Here is a 13,734-nt window from a genome sequence, read left to right on the forward strand (position 1 = left end):
GTGAGGCTCCTGTTTGTCTTGGAAATCAGACTATGATGGGCTGAGATAGGCTCATGATTTCCCCACTGAGGCCCAACACAGTAAGAGAGGAGCCAAAACATGTCCAAAAGGCAGCGCTTTAATGCTTGCGTCTTCCATCATTGCTTATTGCTGTAACTCCCAAAGATATGTCTCTGCTTTAATGGAGATAAGTGCTTCAGGAAATGAATACAAAAGCTACTTTAAATTTTTATTTCACTCTTTTTTTTTTTTTCTGAAGGTTTTATTATTTTATTTTTTTTTATTTTGTCCAGGAGCTTGTTCAGGATGTGTCCACCATCTAGTGTAGTTTTCCAGAACCCAAGTAACCCATTACTAACATCACCATCCCTGTGGTTGTTCAAGGAAATGTTGGACCTGGTGCTTAGGGACATTGTTTAGTGGGTGACATTGGTAGTAGGGGGGCGGTTGGACCAGATGATCTTGGAGGTATTTTCCAACCTTCATGAATCTATGATAAAGCAGTACGTGGCTCCAGTGGGCCTCTTACATTAAAGTGGTTGGTGAGGGGAGGCTCTTTGCTGACTCCTCTGGTGGTATGACTCATGGGTTTGGGGAAACCACTCTGCTGGCCCAAGGGCAGGCCTTGCCAGAAGCTGTCCCTACCTTGCCAAAGCACTAGAGCCTCTGCTGAGGTGTCAGAGGAAGGCAGCAGGACAGGACTTCTTGTCTTGGGCTCTTCCTTCTTACAAAGTGCAGAAAAAGAAAAAGGATGAGTTGTAAATTAGGAAAGAGAAGTTATGTTGTCAGTGGGGGGCTTGTGATTCTCGAGAGAAATGGGTGACGTAGCACAGAAAGGTGAGGCCCATCTCACGTTGGAGCATTTGGCAGGGGAGACAGGTCTGGATGTGGCCTTCAAGGCTTTACAGAAGAGTTGGTTGGCCAGGATGCTCTTTGGCCATGCAACTCTTCTAAATTGTCGTCAGCCAATCTCATGCTGTTGTCTAGAGCAGAGGCATAAGGAATGATATACCCTAACATTTGCTGAACATATGCCTACACTGCAGTTCAGCGTGGAGTTTGTGCTGGGCTGTCTATATTTCTTTTTAATTTGTTTGTTTTAGCTAGTTGAGAATGTTCTTTTTTTTACCTACCACTGTGCCGAATTGAGAAGCCAAAAACCTCTCCTTGGAGTTGTGCTCTCTTGCGCCAGGAGGGAATGTGACTCAATTTATTTATTTATTTTTAATTTATTTGATCTGTTTTAATACCCAATAAAGTTGTTGTTTTTTCCAACTGGCATGACAGGGCTCTGGCTATTTTTAAAGAACGTGGTTCATTTGATTTAATCTAATGAATGTTTAGTGCTGTTGAAAATAGCTGGAGCCAGAGCCAAGAATAATGTACTGCAATGTACTGGTTGAGCAAGGACTGCTTCACTCTGCCAATCTGCCTTCCTTCCAGTTGTTCAGATTTACCTGGTTTTGTGAGTAGCATTAGCAGGCAAGGCATATTGATCAAAGAGCTTTTTTAATACTATATCTAACAGTTGATAACATCAGAGCCATGTATTTTGCCACCCTCATATCAAGACACATCAAACAATAAAAACTCTTCTTGTTGTTCAGTGCAGAACGTCTAACCTCTGTTTCTGACCACTTTGAGGGGAACAAGAAATGGTAGTATCCTTTTATTGCACACATTTTTTCCCCAAAATCACCCCAAAAGTAAGTGGGAGAGTTGGTAATGAATCAAGTCACCCAGCGTCTCCTGGGCTCTGTGAGCTACTGTGTAACTCTTGATTTCTCCATGAGCTGAAACTAGGCTGTAGTCAGAAAAGAAATGCTGCTGAATCCTTGCTCCTGGTGTTTCTCACGTTCTGGTTCTCCGCACATCCATGTTTACTGTCCTGCCCACAGCATCTGAGTTGCTCTGCGGAGGTACCTAGCTCTCCTTATTAACTAAGCTTAAATTTCATGCACGTTCTAGCACTGTTTGTTTCTGCAAGTTTTATCACATAATTCAATGATGTATTTAAAACTGGGCAAATCCATCTCCCTTTTGCCATCTGTGAGTTATTTCTGTAAGACAGTTGTTTCCCTGTTCCTTCATAAGAAATGAGTGGCTAATACTTAAGCTTCATTGGACTAAAAAAATAAACCAGCCATAATGCACCTCGCTCCCTGATGGTGGTGCCCGTGGGGATGGATTTTCAGCAGAGATCGCTTTACACCCCAAAGCACGATGTAGGATTGACTCGCATAAGTAACGAACAGATGCTCCTGATGGCCATTATGTTATTTATCTCTATCTTTATGTGATGGGGGAAGGAAGCAGCACCTGTTACAGTGACAAACGTTGTCACTGCTGGCCTGCATGACAGACATCTGAGGCAACGTAGGCCAGGCGTATTTCTCCACGTTGCTGTTGACCCAGATGAAGCTGTTGTATCCACCAGGTATTTTGCCCTGTGTTTCCCTCAGATTTGTCCCTCACTTTATAACCTAAGACAATTAAGCAGCCTCTTCAGGTACGACAGAGCACTGGATACAGTGTAAGGTTTGATATGTTCCAACTTTCACCCCAAATTTTCCATGAGAGGACTGTGTAAAAAATTGGGAGAACTTATTTCCATTCTACAGCAAAAGTCAGTTCTGCAGACTCTCTCGGATTTCATACAGAAGCAACTCATGCCTGGGGAATTTTCTGAAGCTGTATTTAAGAGCAGACAGAACTAATTTCCTCATCATCCTGACTCAAATGACTTCCCTTCCATCATCGGTGTTGCACAGGGCAGCACATTTGGCCTGCGGTGCAGACACACTGCTAATAGCCTCAGCTTCAGCTGGGGCGAGGCAGGACCCCAACGTTTCCTCGGTCACTGCTCTGCAGATAACAGCAGCTGGGTTTAGAGCGTGGTGCTGGGAGGTGTTTCCTCAAAATCCTGAGAGCTGGGCTGGTTTAGAGCAAGGCTGGGAATGTTTTCCGTGACAGGGGACATGGAGGCCATTCGGGGACCGCAGAGCCACACATTATTGCATCCTGTCCAAAAATAACATAAAGAATATAATGTGAACATAGGAAGTGAGGTTAAGGACCCTTTCTAATCCCAGGCAAAAGCCTCCTCAGCCCTCGTCTAGGGCAAGTGAGCTGTGCAGAATTATTTTTCCCAATGTGATCTCTGCCAGGCTGCTACCTCCCGACGGCTGAGCTCCCAGTCTGAAGCTGCAGGCCCAATGCAGGTGACAACACAGTTCCCACTCATGTTCAGGGCAGAATTTGTCCTCATCTGGTGCTGAAGCTGAGCTAGACTGTGCCCACAGCATGTCTCTTCTTCTGCACTGTGGGAGCTAATTGAAATGGTGTGATTATTAAAAATGTCTTCCGTTCATATCTTGCTTTATTAAATATTTATTGCATGTGTAATTCATCATTGAATATACATAGGTGTATCTTTCTTAGAAGAGTAACTTTTCAGATATAGCCTTCACAATATTCCCAGCATTGTACATTTGGGGAGAAAGGGGGAAAAAAAAAAAAAAGCTTGCTTCCTCCCCACCTCCCGAATAATGACTTCAATTCTGTCTTAATTAAGCAAACAGTTTTTCAGAGCAGAGATTGCATCTTAATTAGGTTTTAAAGTTCAGTTGCAATTACAAGAGCTACAAACTTGTTTTAAAGCCCTCTTGAGACTCTCAAACTTCACCTGTAAGCACTGCTTTACTGAAACTTCACCTCTAAGCACTGTTTTATTGCCATGTGCCGTTGGTGGAACGTGCACTGTATCTCTAAGATGCTCTTTCTTGGCCTGATGGCTCAAGCGTTCCTTGAGGGAAATCAGAAATGAACTTTTTGGCTCCCTCAAGCAACGCTGGGATTTGTTCTCCGTGCCGCTAGGGTTTACCACTAGATGTCCCTGTGAATCCCTCAAACCTCCCAGGTCCGTGGGGTTTTGCAGGAGCCAGCTGAGGAAATCTGAGCGCTGCCGTGGGATGCTGCATCCTCATGGGATGCTGTGCCTTTGTGGGATGCTGTGCCCTCATGGGATCCTGCACACTTGGGGTGCTGTGCCCTCGTGGGATGCTGTGCCCATGTACTGCTCAGCCTGAGCTCCTGCAGAGCTTATCCTGGCAGTGGTCAGCTCTGCCAAGAGGCATTGGAATTAAATAGTGAAATGCTTCTTTTAGAATGTTTTCTAGTTTCTTAAACAACAAGTCTTAAAGTTTGTCTTGGGATGGCTTTTAAAACACACCAAGAGCAAGGTTCCAGTGTACTAGGTGCTGTGTGCACCCTCAGTGAGGGACTGCCCCTGCCCCAGAGACCACACCTGGCCCAGGCTGTGGGGAAAGGGAGAGGGGCAGAAGGGCTGGGGTGCCCCTGCTGGTTCCCCATCCCCATCTTCCTTCTCCAGCTGCTGCTGAGGCCGCTGTTCCCAGTGAGATGCATTATCTGCCTGCTGCAGGCTCGGAAGCCCTGCCTGTGCCCCGAGACATTCCCGTGCATCTCCCAGATAGGCAAAGCCCCAAGCCAGAGAAAGACACAACACAGTGAAGGGGAGACAGAATGAAGCTTCACTTCATCCTTATGTACTGAACAGCGTTGTGGTGCTCAAGGGCAGGAAAATTTTGCATGCTGCAGGCTTGTTGTGAGGTTGCCAGTGCTTCTAGTGAGGCTGCAGTCAAAGAGCAGCTTGCACACTGCAGGCAGAAGTGAGGCAGGGAGGTTTTCTATTGCAGTTGCGGTGGAGGCAGCCTCTTGGGGAGGGTCTCGGCCACTCTGCTGGCCTGGGGCTGTGCAAGGTGACTCTCCAGGGCAGCTCGAGGGTCTGAAGGATCCTGCCTGGCAGCAACATGCAGTCACCCACTGTGTAGGTGCAACCTCGTGAGGGTTTGTGAAAGCAGTGGTGAAGCCACAGCCCAAGCCTCCTGTCCAAAACCACCCCTTGGCCCCACAGAAGTGCTGCTTCCTCCAAAGCAGTTAGGCAGCAAACCAAAACCTTAGTCCAGACGCCCGGTGTATGGCATCGATACAGCCAGACGGCTCAGGCTGAAGTCCTGGCACACAGCGGCACAAAGCACAGCAACATCTTTGCTCTCAGCTATTCCCTCCCTACGTGTATTTATGCCTGGGAGAAGCAGTTTGTTGGGTTTGTTCAGCTTTCGATACAAGTGTGCAAAAGCTATGATGCTGCCACTCTGGAATCCTGCCCGACCTCTCCTACCAGCTGCCTCCAGCGAGGTTTGGGCCATTTTTGGCACCTCCAGTTTTCCGTGCTTTAGGTGGAAAACCCTAATGTGACAGGCTGACACCTTCCAAAGCAAGCAGTGCTTTCGGATCTCACGCAGGCTGATCCGTGCTTTGGAAGGGTAAGCACCTAGCTTACCCTGAGCAAAAGGGCTGTGGTGCTTGAGGCAGGTGTCCTGCAGAAAGCAGGCTGGCAGAGCAGTTGGGCAGGGTGGTGCTTCCAACTAGTCGTAAAAGGTTTTAGCTGTCAGTTGCTTAAAGATGAGGAATGGTTCTTGGAGGCGGAAAAAAATTTTAAAAGTTGTTCATTTAAAAAAAAAAAAAAAAAAAAGACAGCAGCGACACAAGTTTTGCCTTTTGAAAACCTCGGAGGAAACCCTCTCCGCAACATATCAGAGCTCCGGCAAACTTCCTCCCAGGCAGCTCTTTATTCCCAACAACCTTCGGTTGCCTCCCGCCCGCTGCGCGCTGCCGGAGCTTTTCCCAGCCCCCTTGCCCAGCTCCAGGGGCTTTTCCTGGCGGGGGGGAGGCCGCAGCCCGGCCGGCCGCGGACCCCCCTCGCTCCCTCCCCGGCCGCCCGCGGGTGCGGGAGCTGCGCGGCCGCGCTCCGCCCGCCGCCGCCCCGTTGCATAAGGCGGCCCCGCTCCGCCCCTGGAGGTGCGCGTAGGGCTCCGCGGGGACAGCGGCTGCTCGGCCGCTCGTCCCTGGTCTTTTTTTTTTTTTTCTTTTTCTTTTTTTTTCTTTTTTTTTTTTTTTTTTCTCCAAGCGGGCCGGCGGCTCCTTGCCATGAGCAGCCCGAAGGCAGCATGAAAGCGGGCAGGCGCGGCTATCCCGCCCGCTCCGGTGTAGGATGGCTCTTGGCGAAGTGTTGCTGCTGCTGCTCCTGCAAAGGTCGGTGGGCAAAAAGGGGATAGATAGGGGAGGGAGAGGGGCCCCCAGCCAACCCCCCGCGGGACGGGGCTCGGCGGTACCCCCCGGCAGCATCCCCGCCGGGCTGCCCCGGGTAGGGAGAGCGGAGGGAAGGGGCGGGCGGTAGCCGGGAGCGGTGCCCCGCAGCCCCGCTGGGCTGCAAGGGGGTGGCCGGGACCCCTCCGGAGCTACCGGAGCCCCCTCGGCTGGGAGGCAGCCGGAGGGGTGGGTGGACAGGCGGACAGGCTGCGGGCTGGAGTTGCCGGGCTGTGTGTTGGCGTGGCTGGTAGGAAACACCCCGGGACTGCAAGGTCAGCGGGGCAGGGAGAAATATTTGCTTAAATGAGATTTCTCTCCTTCCCTCCCTCCCTCCCCCCGCCGCTAGTCTTTCTTGGGCTCGGGTAGAGCGCCATGCGCTGAGAACATCTGTTTCTCGCAGTTCGCAAATCTCTGAATGGTGATGTGGGAAGGTCTGGGGCCGCGGGCTGAGACTGATTGCTGCTCGCGGAGATGTGGGAAAGCCACAGCAGCGGGAGTGCCTTGTGAAAATAAAATAAAACCTGGCTTTTGCAAGGCACGCCGCAGCTGAGATGCACCGAGTGAAGGTTTCCCAGCCTGCAGCCTTTACGCTGTGATACTGGCTCTTGAACTCGGTCTGGATAGTGTGAGCTTGCTGAGGAGGAGTCGCCGTGGTATTTCAGTGTTTCCTGCTCTCTGAGTGGCCAAGCATAAATGTCCCAAACAAAACTTGTTTTTCTCTTTTGTTTTGAGCTGTTGCTGTTGTTTAAAGATCAAAGCTTTCCAATGCAGTTTTTTGGTAGTTCATCTGCAGAGGAAGATGGCTTGAGGACGGGTGACTTGCTTATTTCACGAGGCACACATTTGCAGTGCAGAAGCCCTGTTTCCCCAGTTATTGACCTAGAGTCACGCTTACTTACATGGTGAGAGCAGCAAACCAGAGCTAGCTGGTGTTCAGTCTGCCATGGGCTCATAAGATGATCTTTTCCAGGCTGGGGAGAACATGCTACTTCACGCCAAGTAGGGGACTTCAAGGGCTGTAAAAAAAGACACGTAACCTGGTGGTCGGGGTAGGGTTGTAGAATTAAATCAACAGAAAGGTTGTAAAATTAAATCACTGTGAAAAGCCAAGTCTCTAGGACAGACTGTGCTTTAATGTGTTGGCCCACGTAGCAGGTTTGGAGCAGGCTTCAAGCTCTCTGACATGGCTCTGGTCTTTAAAACGTTGATTCTAACAGATTAACATCTCCCCGCCGCCTCTCCTGCCTGCAGACCTCTCCAGAAGGGGAAAAGGGAAGCAGCTGGCTCTTCTCTCTCCTCTTGAAATGTTAACTGTGTTTGCAGTTCTGGTTTACCCGGCTAGTAACAAAAGCTGTTTTGTGATACTGGTCGCTTTATTTCTTTCGTGTCCTTGGACGTCAACTTTGAACAGGCAGAAAGTTGTAAAAAGCTATCTGTTACGCTGCGTTTATTAAAGAAAACCAGAGGCAGTCGGATGGTGGAAGTACTTCGTAAGCATAAGCAGATACCAAACCTGACATTTGATGAGGGATTTGGGTGCCCCAGACTACAGCATCAGCGTGCTATTGTTGGCAGCTTCTGCTGTTAAGCGTGGAGATGCTTTTAAAGTGACAACCTGACTCTTGAAGCTTCGTGTATTGTGCATTGCCAGTGATAGTCTTTGCTTTTGGGGAGATACTTCTTCCCCAGGGCTCCCGGATCTCAGACTTGCAGTAGGGAGAGAGGTGACTTTGTGTTTAAGATGATTGTGAAGCACCTTGGGGTCGTTCTTGCTACTGCCCCATAAACCACCTTCCCTTCGCCCATGGGAAAGCACCTCTCCTTTTTCCTGGTGACAAATGCCAGACCTGTCTTGATCTTTGTAACAACTGAGTAGGTTTTGCTGTGCCAATAAGAACTTTCTGGTGAGCAAAATGGAGCAGCTGAGTGGGCAGCCCACCCTCAAACAGGGATTATGTTGGTACAAACTGTGTCAGTGCATTTTGTGCTGTGAGGCTTGGAAGTGATGTGGATGTTTGAGCTCCTAAACAGCAATATTAACGCAGAGCTGTAGAAGAAACAAAACACAAAAACAAACATACAAAAACTAGGTCTCCAATATATCATGAAATACATAAATCTTGTGTAATTGGTCATTTCTCTGAAAGATTTTGACAGATAACTCGATCTACTCTATTGCATAAATCTTATCCTGTTATTTGCAGCAGTAGCAACCTTGATCCTGCTTTTTTGTTTGTTTCTCTTGGTGAGTTTCTGATTGCCCGTGTACAAAGCTATTGGGATCCATACAGGGAAAGTGACTGACACTTAGTACTGTTCCCAGTTTTGTTCTGACCCAGATAGTCCTCTACATGAACTAAATAAGGACTACTTCTCTGTCTTTCAGTATGGGGAGACATGAATCCTAATATAGGAGTGCCTCATAGCAAGAGTCTGTCACTTGCTCTCAGCCATAAAAAGGGGTAGCTAAGAGCAGTAGGCTTGTACAGCCTTCAGGCCAAAGGCCTTAATCAGCCAAGAGTGGATAAGCAAGGCTTTTTGCAGTGTTTCTTAAATACACAAATGTAAAGTGACCTGGAGTAATGGGATGCTTCTCAGCACTGCAGAACTGGCTTTGAAAGCAGACTGATAAGAGGGTTCAAGTTCTGCTGGTGTTCTGATAACTAGACAGTCACTGAACTCTCCTTAAAAAACAGCCCAAGATTTGCGACTGAAAACAACTTACTTTCTTCTAACACTGAGTCCACCTCCTTGTTTCCCTACATGGTTCAGGTTTGAGGCTCCGTTAAAAGGATCACGATGTGGGAAAGCAGGGAAACTGGAGGGACTTGTACTTTGCGAAATGTCTTTACTGAAGCAAAGGAGGATCAGCCGCGTGCCTCGACTGTCACAAGGTCAAAGCTTCATTCCCTGTAATCAGGGAGCAGAGGCCGGGGTTCGGTGCCGTTACCCTGTACTCCCTCCAGCGCAGCTCTCTGCAGCCTGGCTGTGGGCGCACGGGGCTGGCGTCAGGTGGAAGCTGGCTTCCAAGTTGTAATTAACACATGAGGGTTGTAAAGAATTTATGACTCAGATTTAACCTAGATGTTAAATTCTGGGTGCTGAATTATACCCATATTTAAAGGCCATCTCTTTGCAGTAGTCCAGCTCGTTCAGGTCTAGCCCTGCCTGCAGCGCGCTGGGCTCTCAGTGCCCTGCAGGGCACTAGGAGCACGGGAAGCACTAGCAGGGTGCACGAATTGCTTCTCTTTGAGTACAAGGAAGATGTTCCCAGCTACTGGACCTGAGAATTTGGCTAAGAGTGCACCATGCGCATCCCAAAGGAAAGGGTCTGTGGTTAAAAATAATCCGTTGTCAGCGTAATTTTGCAGTGCAACATCTCACACCCCTTTCTAGGTAATATCGTGTGTCTACAGGGTGGCTTTAGGGGAGGGCATAAAACATATTTTACTTGAGGGTAGCCAGAGACAGGAAAGATTGATTTAGATGGATGTGCTTGTTGGTTTCAGTGCAGAGCATGTCCCTCTGCCTCCTTGAGCAGTTGCTCTTCCAAGCAGGCTGCCAGTCATATCCCTACTTTTCTTTCCAGAGCAAAATAAAGCTAATCTGAATGTCAGGCCTTTAATCTCAGTGCATTAAAGATGAAAGATGGGGTGGCTTAGTGTCTGTGCTAAGCTCCTGACAAGGCTCTTCAATTCCTGGTCCCTCTGGCTTCTCATCTCCTATCCACAGCTTTTCTCTTCCTTCTGCATTCTTGGTGTTACTGTCCTCTGCTTCTTTCTTTCCTTTCTTTTCCTCTTCTTGCTATCCTTCTTTGAGTCTTTGATTTGTTATTGGCTCGGTCTGATGAACCTCTTCGCCGTAGGATTAACAAAGTTCGTTTCTCCTGACAAGCGTGGTGGTGACTAATGTGCAGGGAAGGGAGCTCAGCCAGCCACCTTGTACATCTTTGCGAGCTGGTCAGAAACAGAGCCTTAACTGGAAGTTGGGCAAACTGGCATAATTACAAGGGCTGTCAACAGCATGTTAATAAAAGTTTTTTCTTCATTAGGTAAAAAGTGAGATCCGATGGTGCTTTTTATAGAAGGTGCTGACATCGTGTTAGAGCGAGCTGCAGGGCTTTGCTAAGGGAACTGGTACCTTAGTGCTGTGTGGTAGCAAGACAGTGATCTGCAGTAATATGTTTGAGCCCATAACATTTCCTAATTTGAACATATTTTATTTAGTGTTTCAGGCCGAGCCATGGTTACACTGTGTAAAGCGCAATGGAATGCGTGGCCAAGGCAGTTCTGTCAAAATTGAGGCAGAGGAGAAAACAATAGTAAAATGAAGGGTGTCAACCAAAGTTTGCTTTGTTTCCTGGTCCTTCCTGAATAAGAAATATGAGGAAACTGTTACCTTCTCGAAATCTACTTGGTGGGTAAAGTCAGTCTGGTGCTCATTAGCTGCACCTCCGTAAAGGCAAGAGGATCAAGTGTGCAGGTTTTGTGAGGGCGCCGGCATTGGGCTCAGCTCTTTCTCCTGGCAGGTTCACAAGAAACCTGTGGTGAGGTTTGGGAGCGCTGTTAATGTCTCCTTCCAGTTCTATTAAGAGAAAACCAGTAAGCCCATGACAGGAACATCCCTTCCAAGTCCTGCATTTTCCCACCTCCGCAGGCTGAGTCAGGAGTTGGAGCAGGTCGTGGCAGAAAGTTACTGTAGGGATGGAAGAGCTGATGAGAACGGTGCTCGGCTGAGCAAGCAGGATTAGCATGACAAGGTGAACACTGTTAGCAAAGCACCTGTGCTTTCTGTTGGTGCAGAGCTGTGCTTTCTCGTGCCTGCTTTGCACGCTTTGGACAGTGTCCTGAGCTAAGCACGTCCAGAAGGTGTGCCTGGCAGGCCCCATACCAGTCTTTGGGGTAAATGAAGACTCATGGGTCTGAACCTCTTAGCATTTGTGTGTCCTTCCTTGAACGTGGCAATGAGACCTACAGAGATTTTGGCAGGGGAAGTCACGAGGCTGATAAGCTGAACATGAGCAGTGGAACGGAAAGCACGGCCGCTGCCGTCTGATCCGGTGTTGTGGCAGGCTGGGGAGCAGCAAGCTCTGCTTAGGATTAATTAGGTACAAGTGTGCTAAATCTTACCTCTTTGTGAGAGTATTTTTCGGGGCTAGAGACACGGCTCACGGATACAGCCTTTCAGTGGCTCTGTGTTGCTGCTGTACAAACGCAGGAGGTGTGGGGTATTTCACAGGGCCGGTGGCTGCCCAGGGCTCCTTTGCTCGCCACACTTACCAGCTGCCAGCCACTTTCTATAAACCTGATGTTCGCTGCATCAGTGCCGAAGTTCAGGATGCTTCACCAACTTTCTGTCAGTTTCCAAGATGCCAGTAGTACAAGCATTATTTTTCTTTTTTCTATTTTTTTTGCAAATTACACACACCACTAGATATCTCTAGCTCTCTTGCCGTGAACTAGCACCTCTTCCCCCGGCTTTGTGTCTCCCTTTCGAGACGGATCTTGCAGCCTTATCTTTTGAGATGCAGCCATATACAGGATGTAACAGCAGTTGTACAGAAAATAAACGTTCAGATCTTAACTCATATGAGTAAAATAGACAGCAAGGGCTCCTATAAAGATCAGTTTTCAGTACTAGTCTGGGGCTGAATGCGTGGGGGGGATACTTATTATTCAGATTGCTGCATTGTTTTCAACTTTCATAAATTCATCCAGCATTAAAGAAACATGGGGTTTGCTTTTATTCAGTCAAAGCTCCTAAACTTTCCATTCACACCAAGAAACATATAAGAATTCACAAGGCTTTATTCATCCTGTCAAAAGCCTGAAGAAGGGAGACTTTATTCTAAGGGGAAAAAGAACAGATAATTGTGAAAAATATAGCTTGGGTAACTCCCTGCTCAATTCAAGGAACACGGGGTAACTAAGCATGCTGCTTTCCTTTAAAATAAGTGCCAGACAGATGTATTGTTTAGGAATTCAATGCACGGATGCTGAAATAAAATCTATCCATTTTGAAGTGAAAGAAAAAGGGCAGCAATTTCACATGACCCAAGAAAGATTTTGTTGCTTTTCCAAACCGTTATGTTTCAGCATACACCTTGTTAAAACTTTTGTATGTATTAAGAAATCTAATTTATCATTTTGAAGTTAAAAAAGAAAAAACATTTGAGTCTAAAAATATCATCAATATTGTACTACTCAAACACAACCGAGCACTGTTACTTTTCAGTGTAATTCTTTTCTGTTAACAGGCTCTATGAAAATATTTTGATTTTTTTGGCAAAAGTTGCAATTTCTTTTCAAAAGAGAAGAATTGGTTGGGTAGTTAGTGAATGCAGGGGGAATCTATAGAAGTGGTTTCCAATTTGTATGAAAATCCAGTTCTCTGCCAGTTCAGCCACTGCATATCAGTTGCTATTGCAGAACAGTTCAACTGCAAATATTGAATCACACAATTCAGCGTGATGTAAAAAATATTTTTAAAATAACTATAGAAGCACATCAGGCTGTTTTCTGAAAAATAAATAAATAAAATTCTGTAGATTATAGGTAGGACCTGAGCACGTGTGAATTATCAGAAAATACCTGAGGAGATATGCTCAAAAATGTCTCCCTTGGCTAATGTTCTTTGCCACTAGAAAACCACAAACCAAAAATCAACCTGTTTGCTTTTAGTTCACGTTTGATGTGGCTGATGATGCTGAAATACAAACCATTCCTCAAATTAAAGGTGGCTAGTGCATCCCATTAGCTCTCCTGTTGAGTTTGACGTGCCACGCCATCCATCAGCCTCTGTCCTGGGCTGTCCTCATCAGACTGAGAACGTGGAAGTTACACACGTCACCTGGGCTCCTTACAGATAATTAAGATAAATTATGAAAATGTAACCAGTGAAGTCCTAATGACACAAAATGGAACCTGCAAACTAAATTACAGCAGTTAATAATAGAACATCTATGGGTATTTCTTCTCTTTGATGGGGAGAGAGCCATTAAATATGGCTCAGCTTATGTATTTGTCATTGGCTTTTCTCTAAGGTAACATCCAGAGTATTGCATTGCAGAAAGCCCCACGCAGCTCCGGTTGCTCAGTACTTTTGGAAAATAGAACAAATACATCTCTCGTCACATGAGGAGTTGGTAGTTTCAGTCCAGCTGTCCCTGTTGCACCCCGATGCACTTGGTTGCTCAGTGTGCTACAGCCAGTGTTTGTCCTGGTACAGCTCAACAGTTGTGAAATCTTGGCTCCCTGCGAAATTATTTGTCAGGCTAGGCAAGTCTATAAAGGGTGAAGCCTGGGAGCCAGACCTGCTGGTAACCCATTAGCAAATGTGGTCCCAAGGAACCAGAAGATGGTTACTGGTGGAGGTTTTATGTTCTGTACTGGGAGTCTGCAAAACAAACATGAAAATGTTTCATCCCTGTGCTCTGGAAAGCACAAGTAGGTTCTGTATGTCAGTTTTGAGCAAAAATTCTTTGTTCACTTCCACAAGGCAACTCTGAATTAAACATTTATGAAAGAGATGGACTCCCTGCCTGGAATCAGAAGGGACTGGGTT

General features: G+C 47.0%; 1 protein-coding gene across 24 annotated transcripts in view; it reads left to right on the top strand.

The window, feature by feature from the left end:
• The window catches only part of KALRN (kalirin RhoGEF kinase), a 496,146-nt gene that overhangs the window by 419,022 nt on the left and 63,390 nt on the right, over positions 1–13,734 (top strand). The window contains exon 1 of one of the 24 annotated variants that reach the window (XM_072040805.1): positions 5,792–6,114. The exons of the other annotated variants lie outside the window; for them this stretch is intronic. Within the exon in view, the coding sequence (XP_071896906.1) occupies positions 6,030–6,114 (85 nt within the window). The 5' untranslated portion in view covers positions 5,792–6,029. Of the gene's footprint in view, positions 1–5,791; positions 6,115–13,734 lie in introns of those variants that run through there. 24 annotated transcript variants of the gene reach the window in all.

Source organism: Anas platyrhynchos, chromosome 7 (assembly GCF_047663525.1).
Source record: "Anas platyrhynchos isolate ZD024472 breed Pekin duck chromosome 7, IASCAAS_PekinDuck_T2T, whole genome shotgun sequence".
NCBI lineage: Eukaryota > Metazoa > Chordata > Aves > Anseriformes > Anatidae > Anas > Anas platyrhynchos.